This window comes from Somniosus microcephalus, chromosome 1 (assembly GCF_052327205.1).
Source record: "Somniosus microcephalus isolate GS21.2 chromosome 1, FLI_Smic_1.0, whole genome shotgun sequence".
Taxonomy (NCBI): Eukaryota; Metazoa; Chordata; class Chondrichthyes; order Squaliformes; family Somniosidae; genus Somniosus; species Somniosus microcephalus.
Genome location: NC_140987.1, coordinates 125,359,827 through 125,382,535, shown reverse-complemented (window position 1 = coordinate 125,382,535; position 22,709 = coordinate 125,359,827). Strand labels below are relative to the sequence as shown.

At 44.6% G+C, this 22,709-nt stretch overlaps 2 protein-coding genes across 5 annotated transcripts in view; one reads left to right on the top strand and one right to left on the bottom strand.

The window, feature by feature from the left end:
* The window catches only part of LOC147124349 (kinesin-like protein KIF27), a 216,472-nt gene extending 207,561 nt beyond the window's left edge, over positions 1-8,911 (bottom strand). The window contains exon 1 of the mRNA XM_085985335.1: positions 8,772-8,911. The gene's annotated coding sequence lies outside the window, so the exon portion shown is untranslated. The remainder of the gene's footprint in view (positions 1-8,771) is intronic.
* Positions 8,912-8,975: 64 nt separating this feature from the next.
* Positions 8,976-22,447, top strand: qng1 (Q-nucleotide N-glycosylase 1). Of its 4 annotated transcripts, none has more exons than XM_085985378.1 (5): positions 8,976-9,146; positions 10,799-11,155; positions 13,035-13,294; positions 16,939-17,134; positions 18,781-22,447. In XM_085985378.1, exons 2-5 carry the CDS (start codon positions 10,819-10,821, stop codon positions 19,008-19,010), a joined length of 1,023 nt encoding a protein of 340 aa, XP_085841504.1. In that variant the 5' UTR covers positions 8,976-9,146; positions 10,799-10,818; the 3' UTR covers positions 19,011-22,447. The 4 variants fall into 4 exon arrangements, with proteins under 4 accessions (XP_085841504.1, XP_085841495.1, XP_085841486.1 ...); XM_085985369.1 differs by having other exon boundaries at positions 8,976-9,242; XM_085985360.1 differs by having other exon boundaries at positions 8,976-9,349.
* Positions 22,448-22,709: the final 262 nt, after the last annotated feature.

The window sequence follows — 22,709 nt, the reverse complement described above, 5'->3', positions numbered from 1 at the left end:
TATAGCTCCACTCCGTATCCCAACTTCTCTACTTTTGTACTCAATGCCGTTATTTATGAAGCCCAAGATCCCATATGCTTTGCTAACCACTCTCTTCCGCCACCTTCAGGGACCTATGTACATTAACTCCCAGGTCCCTCTGTCCCTGCACACTCTTTAAAACTGTGCCATTAAGTGTATATTGCCTCTCCCTGTTCCTTCTGCCAAAATGCAACACCTCACACTTCTCTGTATTAAATTCCATCTGCCAATTGTCTGCCCATTCGGCTAGCCTTTCTATGTCCTGTTGCAGTCGATTGGTATCATCCTCACTGTTTGCCACACCCCCAAGTTTGGTGTCATCGGCAAATTTAGAAATTCTACTCTGTATTCCAATATCCAGGTCATTTATATATATCAAAAAAAGCAGTGGCCCCAGCACTGACCCTTGGGGAGCACCCCTGTCTACCATCCTCCAGTCTGAAAAACAGCCATTTACCACAACTCGCTGTTTTTTGTCTTTAAGCCAATTCCTTATCCAAGCTGCCACTGACCCACCTATTCCATGAGCCTCAATTTTGTTAACCAGCCTTCTATGTACTTTGTCAAACGCCTTCTGAAGATCCATGTAGGCAACATCCATTGCATTCGGTTCATCACTCCTCTCTTACTTCATCAAAAAATTCAATTAGATTAGTCAAACACAATCTGCCTTTCACAAATCTGTGCTGGCTCTGCTTAATTAGCTTAAACCTCTCCAAGTGCCTGTTTTTTTTTTCCTTGACTTTTGTTTCTAAAACTTTACCCACCACTGATGTTAAACTGAGTGGCCTGTAGTTACTAGGATTGTCCGTACACCCTTTCTTGAACAATGGTTTCACATTTGCCACTTTCCAATCCTCGGGCACCTCCCCCGCATAGAGGGAAGATTGAGATGCAAGCCATCTGGACCAGGTGACTTATCCACTCTAAGCATACCCAGCCTTTCTAGTACTGTAGGGTTTGGCCGGTGCCAACATCAGTGGGTGCATATGCCCGAAGGATATTTAAATGGACTTTTAAAATGGATATGTACCCTTTTAAAATGGCGAGGCACTTGGGCTGCGTTTCAAAATGGAGTTTGGACTTTTGGACTTTAAAAAGGACTGACTGTTGGTTTCTGTGAAGATAGCAGGAACTGTTTGTCTTTTGGGTTGCCATGGGACCAGTCTCAATGCTGAGGTCATGAAAGGCAGGAGCCTTTTCATATTTCGAACTTGTGTGATTTGGGGAAAACCACCTTTTGTCCATGGAGCCGGGATGTCTGGATGGACAATGAGGTTGGCAGGCCAAAAGTAACACCTCTGGACTGAAGGAGCAGTCAAGAACTTAACAAACAGTTAGCAATTCGAGAACTGCTCATCTACAGTAATGGCCTATCATTGTTTTCATCAAGATGACCAATCCAGGACAGAGACGTCACCAGGAAGGCCAACTAGCATCTCTGCGACCACAGTAACCAGGAATCGCCCAGCCAATTTTGTGTATTGTACGGGGTATAAATATGCTGAACTTTGGGGATTCGGGGCTTGCTTTTCTCTACCATCTAGGATGGGGTTCTCTGTGTAACTACGCGTCCGTCAACTCTCCAGGAACGCCCGAAGTGAGTGCCTCGTCATACCGCCTGAATGCAATTCTCTAGGCCTCATCGCATGCCTCTGTTGGGCACGGTTTGTCTCTGGAGTCGAACGGAGCCGGGACCTCGTGAATCAACGACAAGGGCTGGTAATTATATCCAGCATACACCTCTAGAAATCCCCAGGACCTCCCACGTGTTTGGCTGCTGAGGAACTGCAAGTGTCCAAGACGCAGGCTAACATGTATGTGTGTGTGTGAGGAGGCTTCCAAGTGTGGGTTCTGACCAAACTGGGAGAGGGGTTTAGTTAGAAGGGTTTTTCCATTATCTAGGCTTAGATTCTGGGAAGGGGTTGGTTCGGCGTAACCAACAGGGTGGGTATTTTAGTCTTAAGTTATAAGCTAGTGTCCACGGTCACCTACTCGTTATGCCGTAAGCGAGAGGAGTAGGAATTGTCATTTTGTGAGTGTAATAAAAGGAATCGATCTTTGACCAACCTGAACCGTTTTGCTTTGTCTGAGTCAATTCTAATCTATCCATAGTAACTCCTTGGGTCCGAACTTGGGGGTTGTGGGGCTTGTGGTTTGCGGTATAATTTGGAAGACCAACCGGGTGGCATCCGGTCACAGCCGGGTTACACAGTAATCCCGCTGGAGACACTGCGCATCGGGCATAGGAGAAGACCTATCTGGCCTTGGTCTTTCTCTCTGTGTGGGGGATTGCCCGCTAATCGACGGGCTAGGCAGGGACTATTGGCAAAAGCTCCTGCCGTCCAAGGGAAACAACCCAAACCGGGGAGTTTGAGGCACGGGTCGACTCAAGGGAGAGTCATAGAAACACGGGGCACACAGAAACACCCTACAGTACATCCTGTCTATCAATTTTCACCCCTTCCATTGCTTCTACCTTTTCCACTTCTACCGATATTTTGTCAGCATCCACCTCCTTAGTAAACACCGATACAAAGTACTCATTGAGTATTCTAGCCTTGCCCTGCGCCTCTAAGTATATATTACCTTCTTTGCCCCTAATAGGCCCCACCCGGCCTCTTACTACCTCCTTACTGTTTATATGCTGGTAGAAGATTTTGGGGTTCCCTTTTATGTTAACCGCCATTCTACTCTCATATTCTCTTTTTGCCAATCTTATTTTCATCTTCACTTCCCCTCTCAACTTATTGTATTTGGTCTGGTTCTCCCTTGAAGAATTCACCTGACATTCATCATACACCCTCTTGTTTTGTTTCATCATCTTCTCTATCTCCCTCGTCATCCAAGGAGCCCTTGCTTTGGTTCCCTTACCCTTCCCTCTTGTTAGAATGTACCTAGCCTGTACAGGAAACTCTCGATTTACCTGCACCCAAACAACTGGAAATCTCGGTTAACTGGCAAAATTCAGGAGTAGGTTCAGTTAAGTTTTACTTCATATTAGTGGCCGTTCCTGGATCTGTGGCTGTGTAATCGGGGTTCCTGCACTTGTTGCTAAGCAACAGGGACGCTTGGTCTGTGGCCGGGGTTCCTGCAGCTGTTGCTAAGCAACAGGGAAGCCTGGATTTGTTGCTGTGTATGGAGCTCTCGTACCTTTTAACTATACCTCTCTGTAATCCGGACTTTTTGATAAACCGGCACCACGCCGGTCCCGTCGGTGCCGGATAAAAAAGAGTTTCCTGTACTTGGAACATCTCCTCCTTAAAGATCGCCCATTGTTCCGTTACAGTTTTTCCTGTCAATCCTTGGTTCCATTTTACCCTGGCTAGATCCTTTCGCATCCCATTGAAGTTAGCCCTATTCCAATTTAGAAGTTCCACTCTAGGTTGTTCCTTGCTCCTCTCCATTGCTAATCTAAATCTTATGATATGATGATCACTCATACCAAAGTGTTCTCCCACAAACACTTGGTCAACCTGGCCCACCTCATTCCCCAGCACCAGATCCAGCAATGCCTCCTTCCTAGTTGGGCTAATAACATACTGGTCAAGGAAATTCTCCTGAACACATTCAGAAATTCCTCCCCTTCCTTTCCCTTTACCCTAGCATTATCCCAATCGATATTTGGGTAATTAAAGTCCTCCCATATCACCACTCTATAGCTCTTGCATATCTCTGTGATTTCCCTGCAGATTTGCTCCTCTACCTCCCTCTCACTATTTGGAGGCCTGTAGTATACAATACTGGAAAGTGTGAGGTTATGCACTTTGGCAGGAAAAATCATAGAGCAAGTTATTATCTTAATGGCAAGAAACTGGAAAGTACTGTAGTACAAAGGGATCTGGGGGTCCTGGTGCACGAAACTCAAAAGGTTAGTATGCAGGTGCAGCAAGTGATTAAGAAGGCCAATGGAATGTTGGCTTTTATTGCTAGGGGGATGGAATATAAAAACAGGGAGGTATTGCTGCAGTTGTACAAGGTATTGGTGAGACCGCACCTGGAATACTGCATACAGTTTTGGTGTCCATACTTAAGAAAAGACATACTTGCTCTCGAGTCAGTACAAAGAAGGTTCACTCGGTTAATCCCGGGGATGAGGGGGTGGTCATATGAGGAGAGGTTGAGTAGATTGGGACTCTACTCATTGGAGTTCAGAAGAATGAGAGGCGATCTTATTGAAACATATAAGATCGTGAAGGGACTTGATCGGGTGGATGCGGTGAGGATGTTCTCAATGATGGGTGAAACTAGAACTAGGGGGCATAATCTTAAAATAAGGGGCTGCTCATTCAAAACTGAGATGAGGAGAAACTTCTTCACTCAGAGGGTAGTAGGTTTGTGGAATTTGCTGCCCCAGAAAGCTGTGGAAGCTACATCATTAAATAAATTTAAAACAGAAATAGATAGTTTCCTAGAAGTAAAGGGAATTAAGGGTTACGGGGAGCGGGCAGGAAATTGGACATGAGTCTAGGTTCGGAATGGTCATGGCCCTGTGGGTAGTGGAGTGGGCCCAGGGGCCGTGTAGCCTTGTTCTGCTCCTACTGTGTTCTAATTCTGTGTTAGATTTCAGGAGATGGTTTTATTCCTGTTCCTGGCTGGGGTGGAGATCGCCTTTACAGAAGGTAAGTACTGTAGAAAATATAGGGACAGAGTGATCTCCTGGAAGAATTTCGATCGCCTAGATGGGTCGGAGAGGAATTTCCCAGATTTTTTTCTCCCAAATTGGTCATTGGGTCTTTATCTGGTTTTTCGCCTCTCCCGGGAGATCACATGGGTTCGGGTGGATGCAGAGTGATAGAAGATTTGAGGTTAGGATCAGATCAGCCATGATCTTATTGAATGGTGGAGCAGGCTCGAGGGGCCGATTGGCCTACTCCTGCTCCTACTTCTTATGTTCTTATGTATACCCCCAATAGTGTGATCATACCCTGATTTTGTCGCAGTTAAACACCAATATGGACTGGTTAGACCAAATGGCCTGTTTCTGTGTTGTAATGTCATTGTGTTATTAACAGGAGTTTTCTGGTTAAATAGAATTAAAACAGAAATTGTTTACTGTTTTTCCTGAATGACAACAGGTATATTTTAATACAAAGTAAAAAGTTGATTTTTCCTTTATTGCTGCACTCAACATTAACATAATGTGCAGAGCTTCTGTATTTACAAGTGGATTGTAGATCTGCGTGGATATATAAATATTTGTTTGTTCTCAATTTTACATTTGTTACCAATTGTTATAACCTGAAATGGGCTGCATCTCAAACAATGGGGTATAATTCTAGGCTAAATGGTTCATGTGGTGAAGAACACCAGCACAGGACAATGGGCCGTAATGCTGTAACATTTTACGATCCTACGGGTGCTCTTTGGAGGGAGATTTACTGATATTGTTACAAAGTTGTATCCATAGGCAAGTACATGACATTCCCTAATTTTTCTCTAGCTTGACAGGTGGCTGGATGATTGACAGCTATTTGGGCCAGCCAGGTGTTTGACATGCATGTCTTGCAATCCAATCACTGTCGGCACCAAGCTCTGGATATCTGAGCCCGTATTCTGCAAGTAGCAGCTGTCATCCTCCTAACTCTAAGGGGGAAAAATTCAGTTGGTTGCACCACCCGTTAGCGCCTTAAGAGGGCGCTAAGTGGGGCGCAAACCAACTAGCGCCCGGACGCGGCACTGCCCATGCCTCCCGCCAAATTCAGCGGGAGGTTAGTGGTGGCGCTAACTGTTAGCGCTGCGCCGCTGGCGATGACATCATCGGTGTGCGCAGTGCCCCGCTCACGCCCCGGCCGCGATCTTCGGGAGCGCCCCCTGATTTACCGCCGGACGCTATGTCCGACAGGGTCAGGGTGGCATACCTGCGGCCGGGGAGGCGCAAATTAAAGGCGAGGTGCGGGGCGGCCATTTTTGTTGTTGGCCGCCTGCCAGCACCTGCCTGCGCTCCCGTCCCTGGCCTCCGGAACCCCCCCACCCCCCGCCCCGCGGAGTGCCGGCTGCGCTCCAAGAGCCCGGCACTTCTCTTGGGGGCCGAGCTCTTTTGCCTGCACTCCCGATCCCCGGGGGCCCAGCTGGGCCCCAGATCGCGCTGCACAATGCCCCTCCCCTTTAAGAAGGGGAAGAAGGCCTGCAATAGCGCAGCGCGACGTGCCGCAGTGTGTGGCGCTGCGGCACGTAGCGCCACAATATTCACTCGCAGCGCCCCAAGAGGGAGGCGGGGCGCCTCCAGTAGCGCCCCGAGGAGGGGCGGTTGGTGAGAAGGTCACAGAAGGAGCCCCGGGAGGGGCGGCTGGTGAGCAGGCCCGGGCGTTGGGCTGAAGATTGTCGGACAGGAGGAATGGTGGAAATGGAATGGCGGCGCGCACAGACGCAGCGGCTTTGCTTCTCCCAGGACGGTGCTATTTACGTTTAATGTTAATGTTATTTGTACTGGACTCATTGGAGCTTGCAAGATCACATTTCGTTGTTCATGTACTTGTGCATTGTACAATGACAATAAAGTTGAATTATTATTATTATTAACCGACCAATTTCCAGCGCTAATTTTTCCGGGGCACTACTTTTAGCGCCCCAAACGGGGCTATACAGAATTTCTCCCCCTAAGTGTTTCTGCGGCTATACGTGGTTAGTTAATCTTGTTGATATCACTCCTGGGAAGCGCCTTGGGACGTTTTACTAGGATAAAGGCGCGCAAGTTGTTGTTAATGTGGCTGCGGAGTCAATAGTACATTCTCACCTCTGATTTGTTACCAACTGACCTGTAATAACAAACGCTACAGCGGGACTTCCAAGACAAAAGCAGTTTCAGCGACAGGTGCACAGTACAGCACGAACAATGTAACTGAAGCTAGAACACTATGATACACAGCAAAAACCCGTCCAAAACAAACCAAAACATTGCAGCCTCGACCGCCAGACCGAAAACATTGATACAGCCTTCAGGTCAACAATGGAGAAACAGAAAACCTCCCGCAGCGAGTTAGACTGGTGACTAGTGTAGTGTATGTAACGTTCCACCTTTAAGAGAACTATTTTAAGGGTTGCACTACTTTATCTTGGCTACTGTATACTGTAATACCGGTGGTGACCACACCGGTCTATAAGTGCTGTGTAAGGATTTATTGGGCAGATTCGCCCTGACCTTCGAATAGTAAAGTCCTGTTAAAGTTACTCTTGTAGTCTGTGTATTAATTCACCATATAACCCACAGACTTTACAACTAGAGAGAGAGCTTTCCTTTAATCACTGACCTGAAGCTCTACCCTGGGGGCTGCTCAGACAGCAGCTTCTGCCGCCCTGCTCTCTGCAGACAGCCGCAACAAAATGTTGCTGGCCTGGCCCGGCTCTTTCTTTAACAGCAAAATACTGCGGACGCTGGAAATCTGAAATAACAACAGAAATTGCTGGAAATACTCAGCAGGCCAGGCAGCATCCGTGGAGAGAGAAACAGAGTTAACGTTTCAGGTCTGGGACCCTTCATCAGAACTGGAAAAAGCTGGAAATGTAACAGATATTAAGCAGGTGCAGAGACTGTGAAAATGTTGCAAATGAGAATGGCAAAATCATACTGCATGAAAAATGGGGGCAGGGATTATGATCTGAAATTGTTGAACTCGATATTGAGTCCGGCAGGCTGTAAAGTGCCTAATCGAAAGATGAGATGCTGTTCCTCGAGCTTACGTTGAGCTTCATTGGAACAATGTAATAGACAGAGAGATCAGAGTGGGAGTGACGCGGAGAATTAAAGTGACAGGCGACCGGAAGCTCGGGGTCACCCTTACGAACTGAACGGAGGTGTTCCGCAAAGCGGTCACCCAATCTGCGTTTGGTCTCCCCAGTGTAGAGGAGACCGCATCGTGAGCAGAGAATACAGTATATTAAATTGAAAGAAGTACAAGTAAATCGCTGTTTCACCTGGAAGGGGTGTTTGGGGCCCTGGACAGTGGGAAGGGAGGAGGTAAAAGGGCATGTGTTGCATCTCCTGCGCTTGCACGGGAAGGTGCCAGGTGAAGGAGAAGGGCTGTTGGGGGTGATTGAGGAGTGGACCAGGGTGTCGCGGAGGGAGCGGTCCCTTCGGAATGCTGAAAAGGGAGGTGAGGGGAAGATGTGTTTGGTGGTGGGATCACGTTGGAGGTGGCGGAAATGGCAGAGGATGATCCGTTGAATGTGGAGGCTGGTGGGGTGAAAGCTAAGGACAAGGGGAACCCTATCGTGGTTCTGGGAGGGAGGGGAAGGGGTGAGAGCAGAAGTGCGGGAAATAGAATGGACACGGTCAAGGGCCGTGTCAACCAAAGTAGAGGGGAATCCTCGGTTGAGGAAAAAGGAAGACATGTCGGAAGCGCTGGTATGGAAGGTGGCATCCTCAGAACAGACACGGCGGAGACGGAGAAACTGGGAGAATGGAATAGAGTCCTTACAGGAAGCGGGGTGGGAGGAAGTGTAGTCCAGGTAGCTGTGGGAGTCAGTGGGCTTGTAGTGGATGTTTGTCGAAAGCCGATCACCAGAAATGGAGACGGAGAAGTCAAGGAAGGGAAAGGAAGAGTCGGAGATGGACCATGTGAAGGTGAGGGAAGGGCTGGCGATCGGCTGAGTATTTCCAGCATTTTCTGTTGTTATTCCGGCTCTTTCTTTGCCTCAGTGCCTCTGCCACTTTTGGTGGGGTCTCTTTTCTCCCGTCACTCTCGTCTGGTTTCTTTTGCTGCATTTTATTTATTCATTCATTCCCTGCCTGTTGCTTCTCTTTTACTTACCTCCTGCTCCGCTCCTTTTATCGAACGCCACAGCTGCACATTTATCGCGGATGGAGGGAGACCGTTCAATCGCTGTTCCTGTGTTTATTATTGTTTCCTAGCAACATCACTTCCGGCTCAGCTCGCCTGCTCTCCACAAAGATGGCGGCAATGGGGTGGCTGGGGCGATTGGTGCGCACGCGCGGACCGCGTGCATCTGGTCATTGTCTTCCGCGCTTCCATCTATTAGCTCGCAGGAGATGGAAGCGGGAATGAGGATTGGTTCAAATAGGGAGGTCGCGCTCGGGTTGACCCCGCCCTCACTGCTGCGTAACGAGTATCGGGCGGGGGTTCGCTGCGTCGTGTGTCTGTGAGGTTCCTCCCCGGGGAGTCGGAGTAGGTTGTGAAATGCAGCGTTTTTTCCCGTCCGGCTGTAGCAAGTTGAGCTGTCGGCGTGTTTAGTGCAGTCCGTAGGACAGGCTGGTCCCCGCTGTGAGTTCCCAGTACTCCCCTTCCGTGAAGCATCGGCCGCTGCAGCATATGGGTTTAGTTTTGTTCCCGAGCAGAGCGGCGGTGCATCCCCGGGAAATCACTAGCGGGTGGGAAACCCGTGCTTTCAGTGTGCTTTGTTGGTGTCCAACAGCTCTCGGGACATTTTGAGTTTTCTATCTCATAGCATCCGCCTTGAACGTGCATTTTCTGATTTTCCAAGCGCATTATTCTGTAAACAAGTACTTTAGGGATTTAAGAATTATGTTTCACTAATTTAAAATTGTGCCCTTGGCTTATTTTAAAGGCTTTACCATATTTTTAAAAATATACTTAAGTCGCACTCCTGGTCTCTCTCTCTCTGTGACAGCTGGGAAACAATCTTGATTTGAAGCGCGAAACCTATGATCAATTTATTGACCACCCCTCAATCTAGTCATGTATCTCGTTTAATGTGTAGTCTAGATGATTCGTTAACCATCATGCCCAGGCTCTCTTCTGCTAATTGAGTTTTGTATACTCCAAGTCTAGGATATTCCCTGTTGGTGACAACAACAGAGTAGCCTAGTACTGGGGTTCTCAACCTTTTTGCTTCTGAGGCCCCCCCTCCCGTGTTATAAAAATTCCACGAACCCACTAACACAAAACAACTTGCATTTATATAGCGCCTTTAATTATGTAAAACGACCCAAGGTGCTTCACAGGAGCATCGTCGAACAAAATTTGACACCAAGCTGCATTAGGAAATATTAGGGCAGATGAGGTTTGAAGGAGGAAAGAGGGGTTTAGGGAGGGAAATCCAGAACTTAGGGCCTTGGCAGTTGAAGACACGGCTGCTAATGATGAAGCGATTAAAATCGGGGATTCTCAAGAGGCCAGAATTGGAGGAACACATATCTCGAGGGTTGCAAGAGATTACAGAGGTAGGGAGGGGTGAAGCCATGGAGGGATTTGAAAACTTATACAATTAAACATATAAACTTTAGGGATTGGTGATAGATGTTAGGGGTTGTGGGTAGGGATTACGTTAGTGTTTCGGGTTAGGATTTTATGGTTGCGGGTCGGGGTTAGGGATTGGGGTTACTGTTAGGATGTTCGGTTTAGGGATACCAAGGCTAGGGGAGGCACTCTGGAAGGTTTGCGGAGCTGGCCTTAACCAGGGATCTTCCAACTCTGTGTGGCTCAGTTCTATAGTGCACTTAACAGCTGTGCCTATTATTTGTTTAAATAGAGGTATGGGGGCGAACCAAAAGTTTAGCTTAAAGCAGATATGACTGCAGTGCAAGTTATCCCCGATAGCCAACCTGTTGGGGCAGCAGTGCAATTTGCAGCACAGATTGTTCTAGGGATTGAGGCTACTGACTAATAGCACTTTAACATAATGGGAAACATCTCGGTTTAAATGTCAAAATATTGATTATTGTTGTTTATTATGCCTAATTTGGGTATGCAGATATGAACTGTACTGAACACTCAGAATCTGATGCTGCTGTGCTTTCTTTTGGGGTATGGCAAAGTTCTGTTCAATCTTTCAAATTATTCTTCATTTTCCCCTCAAGGTTTAATAAAGGAAAAAGAAATGGATGCACCATTGCTACCTAAGGAAGCTGGAAAATTTATAACTGAGAACAGTAAAGATGTCTTTATTTTAGAAGAAGGGGTCAGAAAGGTTGCAGAAATGCTGTTTGAAAAGAGAAATTCAAAGGAACTTGATGCAACAGGATGGAAGTTGCTCCATGACCTGAACCCACAAACAATGAGTGAGGAGTCTGTCAATTGGGTATTTGTTACAGACACCCTGAATTTTTCCTTTTGGTCTGAAAATGATGATCACAAGTGTATGATTAAGTACAAAGGCAAAATGCATAGTGGCTTTTGGTCACTTTGTGCTGCTATTAACAGAGCGTTGGATGAAGGTTAGTTCCCAGTTAGATTTTATTCTTTTATCATTGTTGTGACAGGTTTTGAAAATGTGCTTGGTTCAGAGTGCACTATTTCTTTTAGGTGTGCTCCTGAAGAAATTAGTCCTAAAGTCCAGTTGGAGAAATGAAATATAGTTAATTTTCCTGTAATTCATTGCTTCACAGCCAATTAAATACTTTTGAAGTGTAATGACTTTGTAATATAGGAAGTGCAACAGCTCATTTACACATAGCAAGGTCCCACAAAAATCAACGTGATAATGACAAGTGATGTTGGTTAAGGGATAAATTTTGGCCAGCACACTGGGGGAACATTCAATAATATTCTTTCTGTCGAGCAATATGAAACATCTTTAACATGAGTAAGAAATATAACTTTTTGGGGTTCCCACCCGCCCCCCCCCCCCCCCCCCCAAAGCTCCTGAATATGATGACATTAACTGAAATATGGTTTCCTGGCTACCAGCAGCGCTCTGGCGCCTGACCCAAATGTTGTCTTCATGTGTGAGCCGAGTTAGTGAATGTTAGTGGGCTATTTTATCGGGGTTGAGGGGGGAGGTGGGAGTTAGAAGAGGGTATTGTAAGGGGATAGAGAGAACAACATTGTTAAGCTTGATCAAGTTTTCACCTTATGACAACACAGGCACATTTTCCACCAGGAATCACCCACCTCCCCTTTCAGCATTCCGAAGGGACTTCTCCCTCTGTGACATTCTGGTCCACACCTCAATCACCCCCTCCCCTTCCCACGACACCTTCCCGTGCAAGCGCAGGAGATGCAACACCTGCTCTTTTACTTCCTCCCACTGTCCAGGGCCCCAAACACTCCTTCCATGTGAAACAGCGATTTACTTGTACTTCTTGCAATTTAGTATACTGTATTTGCTGCTCACGATGCTGTCTCCTCTACATTGGGGAGACCAAATGCAGATTGGGTGACTGCTTTGCAGAACACCTCCATTCAATCTGTAAGCGTGACCCTGAGCTTCTGGTCACCTGTCACTTTAATTCTCCACTCCACTCCCACCCCTCTGTCCTTGGCCTCTTACACTGTTCCAACGAAGCTCAACATAAGCTCGAGGAACAACACCTCTTTCGATTAGGCACTTTACAGCCTTCTGGACTCAACATCGAGTTCAACAATTTCAGACCATAACCTCTGCCCCTATTGTTTCACATGGCAGCTGCTGATGATTCTGCCATTCCCCTTTACACCTCTTCTAGATTCATCCTTTGTTTCTTTACTTATCCCATTACCATCTACTTTTGCTTTGTACTATCATACCTTTTGTCATTTAATCACTCCTGCCTTCCACCCTATCACAGCCCTTCCCTTTTGTTCTTTCCTCCTCTCTCCCTGCCCCTGCTTAAAATCTGTTACATCTCTAACTTTTTCTGGTTCTGACAAAGGTCATCGACCTGAAACGTTATCTCTGTTTTTCTCTCCACAAATGCTGCCGGACCTGCTGAGTATTTCCATCATTTTCTGGTTTTATTCCCTATAAGCTGTGCAGCCATCCTGCACAGCCTGGGGCTCGCTTTGGCTGTGAATGGGCCGCGCAGCCCCTTAAAAGGGGCCCCGCACCCAAAAAAAAAAATACGGATTCATTGTCAGGAATCCTGGCCGATTTCCCTTCCCGCCCCCAGCCTAGGGACACTGAGGCCAAATGCAATGCCCCATCGCTGGTCTAGCATTATCAGTTATCATAAACAAGGTTTAACCTTGGAGCTTCCTGGTCTTTATGGCTTAATACTGTACCATAACTACACAATGCATTTGCCCATTCATTTACCTTAATCAGATCTAGTTTTTCTCAGTAGCAGGAGGAGTAATTATGTTAATATTCTTTGATATTTATTTCTTCCTATTAAGACATTCCGATCACCAGTGCATCATATTTTGCTAACATAACCCTGGATCAGCTGAAACATGTGCTGCGTTCGGACACTGATGTTCCAATGCCGCTGATTGAAGAACGCCTCAAAGTGCTTAAGGAAGCTGGAAACATATTGCTGGAGGAGTTTGATGGTTCATTCCTTAACTGCATTAAGAGGAGCGAGAATAGTGCCCAGAAGCTGCTGCGGCTTGTGGTGGAACATTTTCCTTCATATAGGGACGAAACTACATTTCAGGTGAGTCTGCTGTGGTTAGGCCACTTTTTTTTTGTCAATGGGGACAGGCATTTCCTCTGATTGCTATTTAGTATTGACATTATAAGTAAATGGGAACATTTACTATGTTTGGAATTGCCAGAAATTTTGAATGTAGGCAACGTTCCCACTATGGTAGCACATAACAATTGGAGGAATTCTTTCCTGCAATTTCATTCTTTGTTGCTGAGCAAAAGGAATTTATAAAAAGTTTCTCTCTCAAATAAGTTCTGACGAGGAAAGCCATTAATTCCATTCAATTCATCATTCTGTAGAAACATATGAAGCCCTGAAATGGCATCTAACTGTTGACTTATCTCAGTTTTTGCCTCCATGATCTCACCCAGAAGACCATTCCAGGTATTGATCGCTCTTTGCTTCCTGACGTAAGCAGTCAACTTATCTTTTACCGGTTTAATATAAAATAGTGCTCTGAATTTAACTTTCAGCTCAGCATAGTGTCATGTACTTTTAAGGCTCCCTCTCATTTACCTCCTTTTAAAGCTGATAAGCCTGAATTTTTCTAGCTTATGCTCATAACTCCACTGTCTACCACTAGGGATCAGCTCTGTCGCCCATCTCTGCTTTAATGTTTTCCTTGCGCCCCAGTAGCCGGAATTAAATACAGTATTCAAGGTTTAGCCTGGTGAGAGAACTGTACAGTTTTAGCATAACTGTCAGATGTGTACTTTATTAATTTAGCAATATTGATTAGAATTCTGTTAGTTTCATTTGCTGCTCTGGACATGCTCAGTGCTAAGTCTATTGTAACTCCCAAATCCCTTTCAGCTTCTCCTTAGCTAACAGCAGCAGAGTGCCACCTGGGCACGGCAAATGAGACAAGGCAGCTTAGGGTCTCCCTCCTTGGATGCAGCCAGCAGCAGTTCCATGCCAGGAGCCATCTGTGAGCATAGAACCACCACAGCCCCATGACCCCTCTATCCAGCATCTGGAGTCCACCACTTCCCACCTTTCCAGTCCTGAGGAGACTATTACACAGAGCAGGAGAGCAGCTGGCCGAAAGACTTAACTAGGAGCAGATGAGGGCTATCTTGCTATTTGGAGCAGGAAATTCACTTTGTCTGCTCTTTGGCATAGAATGATACAGCACAGAAGAAGCCTATTCGGCCTATCGTGCCTGTGCCGGCTCTCGGTAGGGCTATCCAACTAGTTTCACTTCCCCGTTCTTTCCCCGTAGCCCTGCAAACTTTTTTCCCTTCAAGTATTTATCCAATTCCTGTTTGAATGCTACTATTGAATCTGCTTCCACCGCCCTTTCAGGCAGTGCATTTCAGATTACAACTCGTGTTTCCACATGTCACCCTTGGTTCTTCTGCCAATCACCTTAAATCGGTGTCCTCTGGTTACCATCCCTTCTGTCACTGGAAACAGTTTCTACTTATTTACTCGTCAAAACCATTCATGATTTTGAACACCTCTATCAAATCTCATCGTAATCTTCTCTGCTCTAAGGAGAACAACACAGCTTCTCAAGTCTCTCTGCATAACTGAAGTCTTTCATCCTGGTATTATTCTAGTAAATCTCTTCTGAACCTTCCCTAAAGCCTTGATATCCTTCCTAAAGTGTGGTGCCCAGAATTGAAAACCGTACTCCAGCTGAGGCCTAACAGTGTTTTATAAAGGTTTAGCATAACTTCCTTGCTTTTGTACTCTCTGCCCCTAAACAGCCTTCTCAACTTGTCCTGCCACCTTCAAAGATTTGTGTACATGCACCCCCAGGTCTCTCTCTTCCTGCACCCACTTTAAAATTGTACCCTTTAGTTTATATTGCCTCTCCTCATTCTTCCTACCAAAATGTATCACTTCACAATTCTCTGGTCTATATCCTCCTGAAGGCTGTTACTATCCTCCTCATTGTTTACTTCATTTCTGAGTTTTATGTCATCTGCAAACTTTGAAATTATGTCCTGTATACCCAAGTCCAGGTCATTAATATATATATATCAAAAAGAGCAGTGGTCCTAATACCAACCCCTGGGGACCACCAATATATACTTCCCTCCAGTCTGGAAAAACAACCGTTCACCACTACTCTCTGATTTCTGTCCCTTAGCCAATTTTGTCTCCACACTGTCGCTGTCGCTTTAATCCCATGGGCTTTAATTTTTCTAACGAGTCTATTACGTGGTACTTTATCAAACGCCTTTTGAAAGTCCGTATACACAACATCTAACTCTCTCCATCAAAGAACTCAATCAAGTTAGCCAAACGCAACTTGCCTTTAATAAATCCGTGCTGACTTTGGGGTGTGGTGGGTCTATTTTATTTGAGGCAGAAGATCTAGGTGGAAGTTTTAAAATAACTGGTGCAAAAGGTTGAGGAAATTCGGGTGTAAGTAACTTATGCCCAAATTTCCTCTATCTTTTGCATCGGAAATCTGCGACCCTGAACTTGAGTACATGCTACTAAAATGAGCACAAACTTGTCAAAAATATAAGACCGAATGTCAAAAGGTAGAGAAATTATAGTTTCCTTGGACCTGGTAATATTTTTGTTCAGCTCAATACTAAAATTAGCACTTAATATTGCAGTAATAAAAATACTTGGATGTCAGAGTAACTTATAATAATGTTTAATACTAAAAATCCATCCTTAAAAGCAAATTTAAAATACAAATAAAACATTTGAATCACTTCTGCTTGCCTAAACCTTTCCCCCATTTTTTTTTTAACTTTAACTTTATTTTTTGCTATTATATCATTTATTCTGCATACTGTTTTTCAAAAGATGATAAGCATTTGGATTTTCTTCCTGCTGGCTCGAGTCCCACAGTCCATGGTGGAGATGGGCCCCACTTCAAAAACATTGGCTCCTGATTTTATGAACTAGATAGCTTTTTTCAAACCTTGAGCCAGTAGTGTCATATGTCTAAAGATTGGCATTGATATCTGATGGACACAAACAAAGCATTAACACACCATGTCAAACTGGTCTCAGTACAGCAGGTGCAGTCCAGTTGTGCCCTGACGCGATGGTCTTTGTGGATGAAGTTTGTGGCAGTCTAATGGTTAAGAGTTTTATTTTTTTTCCATTTTAAGTGCGATTTATTTTATGATTGCTTTTCTTTTACTGAAGATCTTGCTCCTTTTTACACTGGGGAAACAGACGATGCAGTAGAACAGTAACATTCCCAGATTAATATTTGTTAAACGTTCCTCCACAGTCCACTTGCTCTATGTTTCATGGCTGGTTAATTAGTGACTCCAGTGCCTTGCTCAGAGTTTAAAATATCCAGTGGTACACTTCTCTCTTCCAAACTTGTATCGAGCCCGCACTTTAGGCTGCACACCAGTACATCCCATCTTCGGCGTTACTCTCTTGCAGCTTGTGGTGCCGCAATCGTCTAGTGGTTAGTAAACTGCATTGTGGTCACACCAACCACGCTTTGAATCTGAGTCACGGCACACAGGAGTTTTTAAAATTATATGTAGGTACATTTTTTTTTGTTTCCTTGTGATGGGACAGGTAGTAGAATGATATTACAGCAGCCACTGGCACTAATTCTAAAGAATAGTATTCTCAAACTGCACCAGAATTGAGATATGATCTCCCTAAATGTAGTGGATATTTTATATTTTCACAATTATTTTCCTTCTGTCATTTAGGGCAAGAAAGTTGCTTTTTACAAAAGGGCACAAATCCTTATAGCAGACATCTGGGGCCTACTGGAAGGAAAGGGGGATGGTGTCTTTCATGACATAGCCAGTCTGACTATGTTTGCCGACTACAGAGTCCCTCAGGCACTTGTCTATCTTGGAGCCATGAAGTACTCGGCAGAACTCATGGAAAAACTCAAACAAGGTTTGTAATCAATTTAGTACCAATGCATTGTAATTATAGGGAAGGAGTCACACTGCACTGTGTGAACATGAGTCACTGATGGACCAGAAATTCACTCATCTTTTCAGATATGGCATAATTGGACAACTGTAAAGTCCATGGACAGACATAACCAGTTAATGACCCAGTGATCCATATTTGCTGTTTCAAACAGCTGGCTGAACTTATCATCCAAGGTGTGTTGAGCAATCCACTTCGAGTGTTCTGTCTTTAAAGCAGTATTGACAGATTAGGTGTATTTTACGTAAACACAAACAGGCAAGCAGTAACAAAGTCGTCATAATACAAACTTATTTTTTTAATGTAAAGATTCTTGTAATACTGAACAGGATAGTCTTGCAGCTGTCTTGGGGCATTTGTTTAAAAAGCAATAAAGCATGCTTTCATAATTTATTACTGTGTGATAATCACTTTGAAGATTAACTTTCATTTTTGACATGCTGAAAGAACCTCGGCTCCAAACATTAGATCCCTGTAATAGAATATCCTGTTTAGTATTTTAGTAGTTCTTTCAGTATTGAAATGCTCAGTTTGGTTTTTTTTTAAATCAGAGGGTACCAATTCTGTGTTTTCTCTTTAGTGATCCAGGATCCATGGCCACAATGCCCACAAGTCAAAAGATTTTCAGTCAGTCTGTTTCAGATTATTGCCTAGGCAACTCTGAAACCTACTAGGGAGTGCAGAGCACAACTTGGGGATAGCTCTGTCTCCATTTGTGTTTGTGTTCTTTTTATAAACCCTCACCTGGCTTCCTACAGCAGTGAGCTCATAATCCACAACAGCGGCCTGGGGGACACTCTTTACGTCCCTCTCCTTTCCTTGTCACAGTAAAGAGAGTCAGTATCGCATGTCTATCTCTGGCCACAGTCATGGTGCATTTGGCACAGGCGATTGAAGACGAAGAGCATCACAGTGGAGGCTAGAGGCTGCTGAACAGAATGGAGGAATGCAACTCCCTAGAGTTGGGGGAAGCGAGGGAAACTAGGTATAACTTGATGGTTGAGATGTAAGAAAAAAACAAGAGAAGTCTCGGGATAATGTGGACCATACACTACAGTATCCAGTTAATTCACTGCTTGTGGTCTATGTACCTGTATCTTGTGACTGGAGCCACCCCTGCCTCTGTTTGCTTATGTATCTTCAGCTCTCCTCTGGAGAATTCGGACTATATTGTGATGGGTTGATGCCAGCTTCTACTGACTATTGTAAATACTGAACATTCCTGAGTCACTACTGCTGAGGAATAGGAAAGTATCTGTCAGCATAGCTATGGAGAAGCCATAGGAGAATGACAGGAAAATAGTAAAGGAGCTCTGGTGCCAATTAGCTCAGATATAGGAGAGAAAAATCTAAATAAATTAAATAAAAATATACATGTAGAGGATAGTGTAAAAAGATCAAAAGTTTCTATCAACATGCCCCACAATTGTTCAGATGATAACCAGAGCATTTATTTTGGCAAAAACTGTTTGATGTCCTATGAAATTAAAATAGAATTTCACAATGATATTTTACTGTTTTTAATTTGTTGCCATTTTGGTTCAGGTTTTCGTTGCTGTAAACTACTTTTACTGGAACTAAAATTGCCTTTTTAATTCACGCCCTAGGTGTGCTCTTCCATTCGGGGGATTGTCAGGAAGTGGAGATCCGAGGCTGCTCCGTTTGGTGTGTGGAGTTAATATTGCATCGAATTCTGGAACTTGGAGCGCAGAAAAAATGTGTGAATGAAGACATCAATTCTGTTTTGATCGATTACTACCTGTGGGACTATGCAAGAGATCACCGAAAGGATATGGCAGATATTCCCATCCATTGTATACGCTGCATCTACTACTAGTTGGACACTATGCAGTTTCTATGAAGCAAAGGGGCACAGCTTTTTTCTTTTGGAAAGATTGGGGTGCTCACTCGTACTAAATTGCAGGCATTTATTTTAGTCCATGATTCTGAAATTGGGAATTAAAATAAATCTTTTTTAAAACATTGTTATAATAGGTAGCACTGTTCCCTCTAAGGTGCACGGCCCCGCACTAATCCCTGAGCACCCGCGCACTTCAATTGAAAGGTCGCGCAGAGAGCTGGACAGCAGCTGGAGTGGGTGAGAGGAGCCCAATACACTGATTATCACCGTAAACAGCTTTGCAGCCTTCTCCGCATCCTGTATCCCGGAGCCGAACATGTGCACTTGTAAGCGCAGGAGATGCAACACCTGCCTTTTTACCTCCTCCCTTCCCACTGTCCAGGGTCCCAAACACTCCTTCCAGGTGAAACAGCGATTTACTTGTACTTCTTTTGCTATTTCGTGTACTGTATTCGCTGTTTACAATGCTGTCTCCTCTACATTGGGAAGACTAAACGCAGATTGGGTGACTGCTTTGCGGAACACCTCTTTTCAGTCCATAAGCTTGACCGAGCTTCCCGTCGCCTGTCACTTTCATTCCCTCTGTCCTCGGCCTCTTGCACTGTTCCAATGAAGCTCAACGTAAACTTGAGGAACAGCACCTCATCTTTCGATTAGGCACTTTACAGCCTTCTGGACTCAACATCGAGTTCAACAATTTCAGACCATAACCTCTGCCCTATTTTTTTTCACATTGCAGCTGTTGATGTTTCTGCCATTCCCATTTACCTCTTCTAGACTCATCTTTACTTGTCCTATTACCATCTCCCTTTGCTTTGTACAATCATCCCTTTTGTCATTCAATCTCTCCCTATCACAGACCCCTTTTTGTTCTTTCCTCCCCTTTCCCTGCCTCTGCACCTGCTTAAAATCTGTTACATCGCTTGACTTTTTCCAGTTCTGATGAAAGGTCATCAACTTGAAACTCTGTTTCTCTCTCCACAGATGCTGCCTGACTTGCTGCGTATTTCCAGCATTTTCTGTTTCTGTTTTCTGAATTGCTTAAAATGTTTCAAAATTGAAATTTCTCAATACAGGAAACTTTGTGCTATCCAGCACCCATGGGACCGAGCTACTGTTTTTTTAAAAGCTCTGGATAGACCAGCGTCAATGTTATCAGATAGGAGCTTTTAATCGCAGTATCTGACCACAAACACTGTTGCTCAGCAACAGCTTGTAAACACTCGGCCCAGTAGCTTGGAAGCGTCTCTGAAGCTGTTGCTAAGCGACAAAGACGCTTTCCAGAGCCTGCCTGTGAAAAGCAGAAAAAAAACCTAACCAAAACGGCGGCTGATTTCTGCCGTTAGATCAAAGTTGCCGGACATTCAACTTCCGGATAGCACAAAGTTTCCTGTATTTGATTTTGAACGATCTACTGAAGTGAGTAGCTTTACACAAACATGCTGTTGAGGAGGGGGAGGGCAGGGGAGGATTTGTAGGAGTTGCATATTACATTTTTTCCTTTTCATAAACATCTTGATATTTTTTTTAAAGAGAACCCAAAAGGGGAAAAATACAAACCATTTTATTTTCTGTCGTTCTATAGTCCTAACAAGTCCCCGGAGTAATGTAAATATAGATTTCCTTTTAAACGTTTAGCGGAGTGTTAATAGTGTGAGCTATGGGGGCGGTTTGTGGTGGATGGATGGTATGTGGCCACCAGATGGAGACAAAGTCCCCCTCTCACTCCAATTCAGGTGAAGGCCACACCCACCTCCAACACACCTGGGGCAAATCTACCCATTAGCTCAGGAGTTCAAAAGGCAAACTAGTGCATCCCTTCAGGGCCAGTGCCTGAGGAGAAAGCTAGGACAAGGCTGCTGTTGGGGGCCAGCTTGCAGCTGCCACAGAGGTCTGCTGTTGAACCCGGGTGGAATATTGTTTAGTTCTGAGAGCCTGAGATGATCCCTGGACCGGCTAAGAAAACTCCAGTGGTAAAGTAACCCTGGTTTATTGTTTTGGAGAAAATTGATTTAAGGACTGCCTTCCTAACCACCTCTGGCGGGTGATGGTTTTGTTCTTCATTTTTCTTTTTGAATGTCATATGTTGTTGGATTTTGCCAGACGTGAACCTTTTTTCCCCCATTTTCTAAAAATAAAACAGCCAACTGTTGTTTTTCATTTACCAATCTTGTGACTGTGCTCGTGTCCTCCACCCCCTGCATCAACACACCCTTCGGTCTAGGTGGTGGTTGATTACAATAGAAATAAGAGTTATGTAATGATGTATAAAATTGCAGGAAGCTACTTTAGAAGAAACTACTATTTGTTTATTGAGAGACACAGAAAATACTTTGTTGGTGGGGTGGCAATCTGACGTGAAGTTGTTAAATTTGCCCACTGACAAAAAGGTTGCACTCAGGAGTTCGTGACCCACTCAGTACAAAAAGAAATTAGCGGGAACATTGGTAGGCAGTACAGCAGAGAGCAATACACTGCTCCAAATAGGTTAGAGATTCAGGTTCAATTGTTTCCACTCCGAGTTCCTGTTGGGACCTTCGTGTGCAATGGAGGTCAGCTATCTTCCCCTCAGGAGGAAGCCGAAGGAAAAATTGATTGGACGTCTTCAGTGAGTTGGTCTTGTACATATGCTCGTGGCCAAATGAGAGCAACATTGGCTCTCGTCTGGGAGCTGGTTACGTATCTAGGGTAGCTTTTATCCCATCCAAAATGGGAGGGTGACTCATTTGGAAAAACTGCCATGTGCAATCTACAAAACATCAGCTGACAGATGCACATGGACTGCTTGCCCATGTGCAAGAAACTTTTTTTTATCCGGGACGGACATGGTGCTGGTTCATCAAAAATTCCAGATAACCGAAAGCTATAGTAAAAGATACGGAGCTGAGAGCTCCGTATAAAGCAACAAACCCTGTTGCTTAGCAACAAGTTCAGAACAATGGCCACAAGTTCCAAGCGTCTCTGTTGCTTAGCAACAGCTGCAGCCACACCCTTGCACAGCAACAGATCGAGGAAGGCAAGTAATAAAACTTACCTGAACCTACTCCTGAATTTTGCTGGTTAACTGAGATTTCTGGTTATTTAGGTGCCGGTAAATCGAAAGTTTCCTGTACCCAGCATTTCTGTAAACCAATTAAAAATGCACTGTTAATGTCTGGCTTATGATCAAAATTGTCCAACTCCGAACCAGTCAGGTTGGGGGTGGGGATTTGCCCCATATGTATCCTACCTGTTTGCGGCAGGGACTCTGGGGTGAGACCTGCAAAGTAGTTAGGAACATGGTTGGATGCCCTTGTGCATACCTTGAAAACATAATTTCTAATTGTAATTTTGTACTGGAAATGTGAATTTCATTTGTTAAATTCAAGCGTGGTGGGAAAACTAATAAAACTGACTCTTCTGCCTACACCATTGCTCATGTGTTTCCAGTTTTATTTTAATTGTTATATAGGACTTGCAACCAGAGACTGAAAGATCAGAAATGAACAGACCTCCTAAATTTATTGATGATACAGGAGTATGGGAACACTAGCATAGTGGTAATGTGCAGAGGCCTGGACGAATGATCCAGAGATGTGAGTTCAAATTCCACCATGGCAGCTGGGGAATTTATATTCAGTTAAATAAATAAATCCAGAATAAAATTAGCTAGTATCATTAATGGTGACCATGAAA

Excerpts from the sequence above, each read along its gene's own strand:
- qng1 (XM_085985378.1), top strand. The coding sequence starts at position 10,819 with ATGGATGCACCATTGCTACCTAAGGAAGCTGGAAAATTTATAACTGAG. Across the intron at positions 13,295-16,938 it reads GGGACGAAACTACATTTCAG|GGCAAGAAAGTTGCTTTTTA; the intron begins GTGAGTCTGCTG and ends TCTGTCATTTAG. Across the intron at positions 17,135-18,780 it reads CATGGAAAAACTCAAACAAG|GTGTGCTCTTCCATTCGGGG; the intron begins GTTTGTAATCAA and ends TTCACGCCCTAG.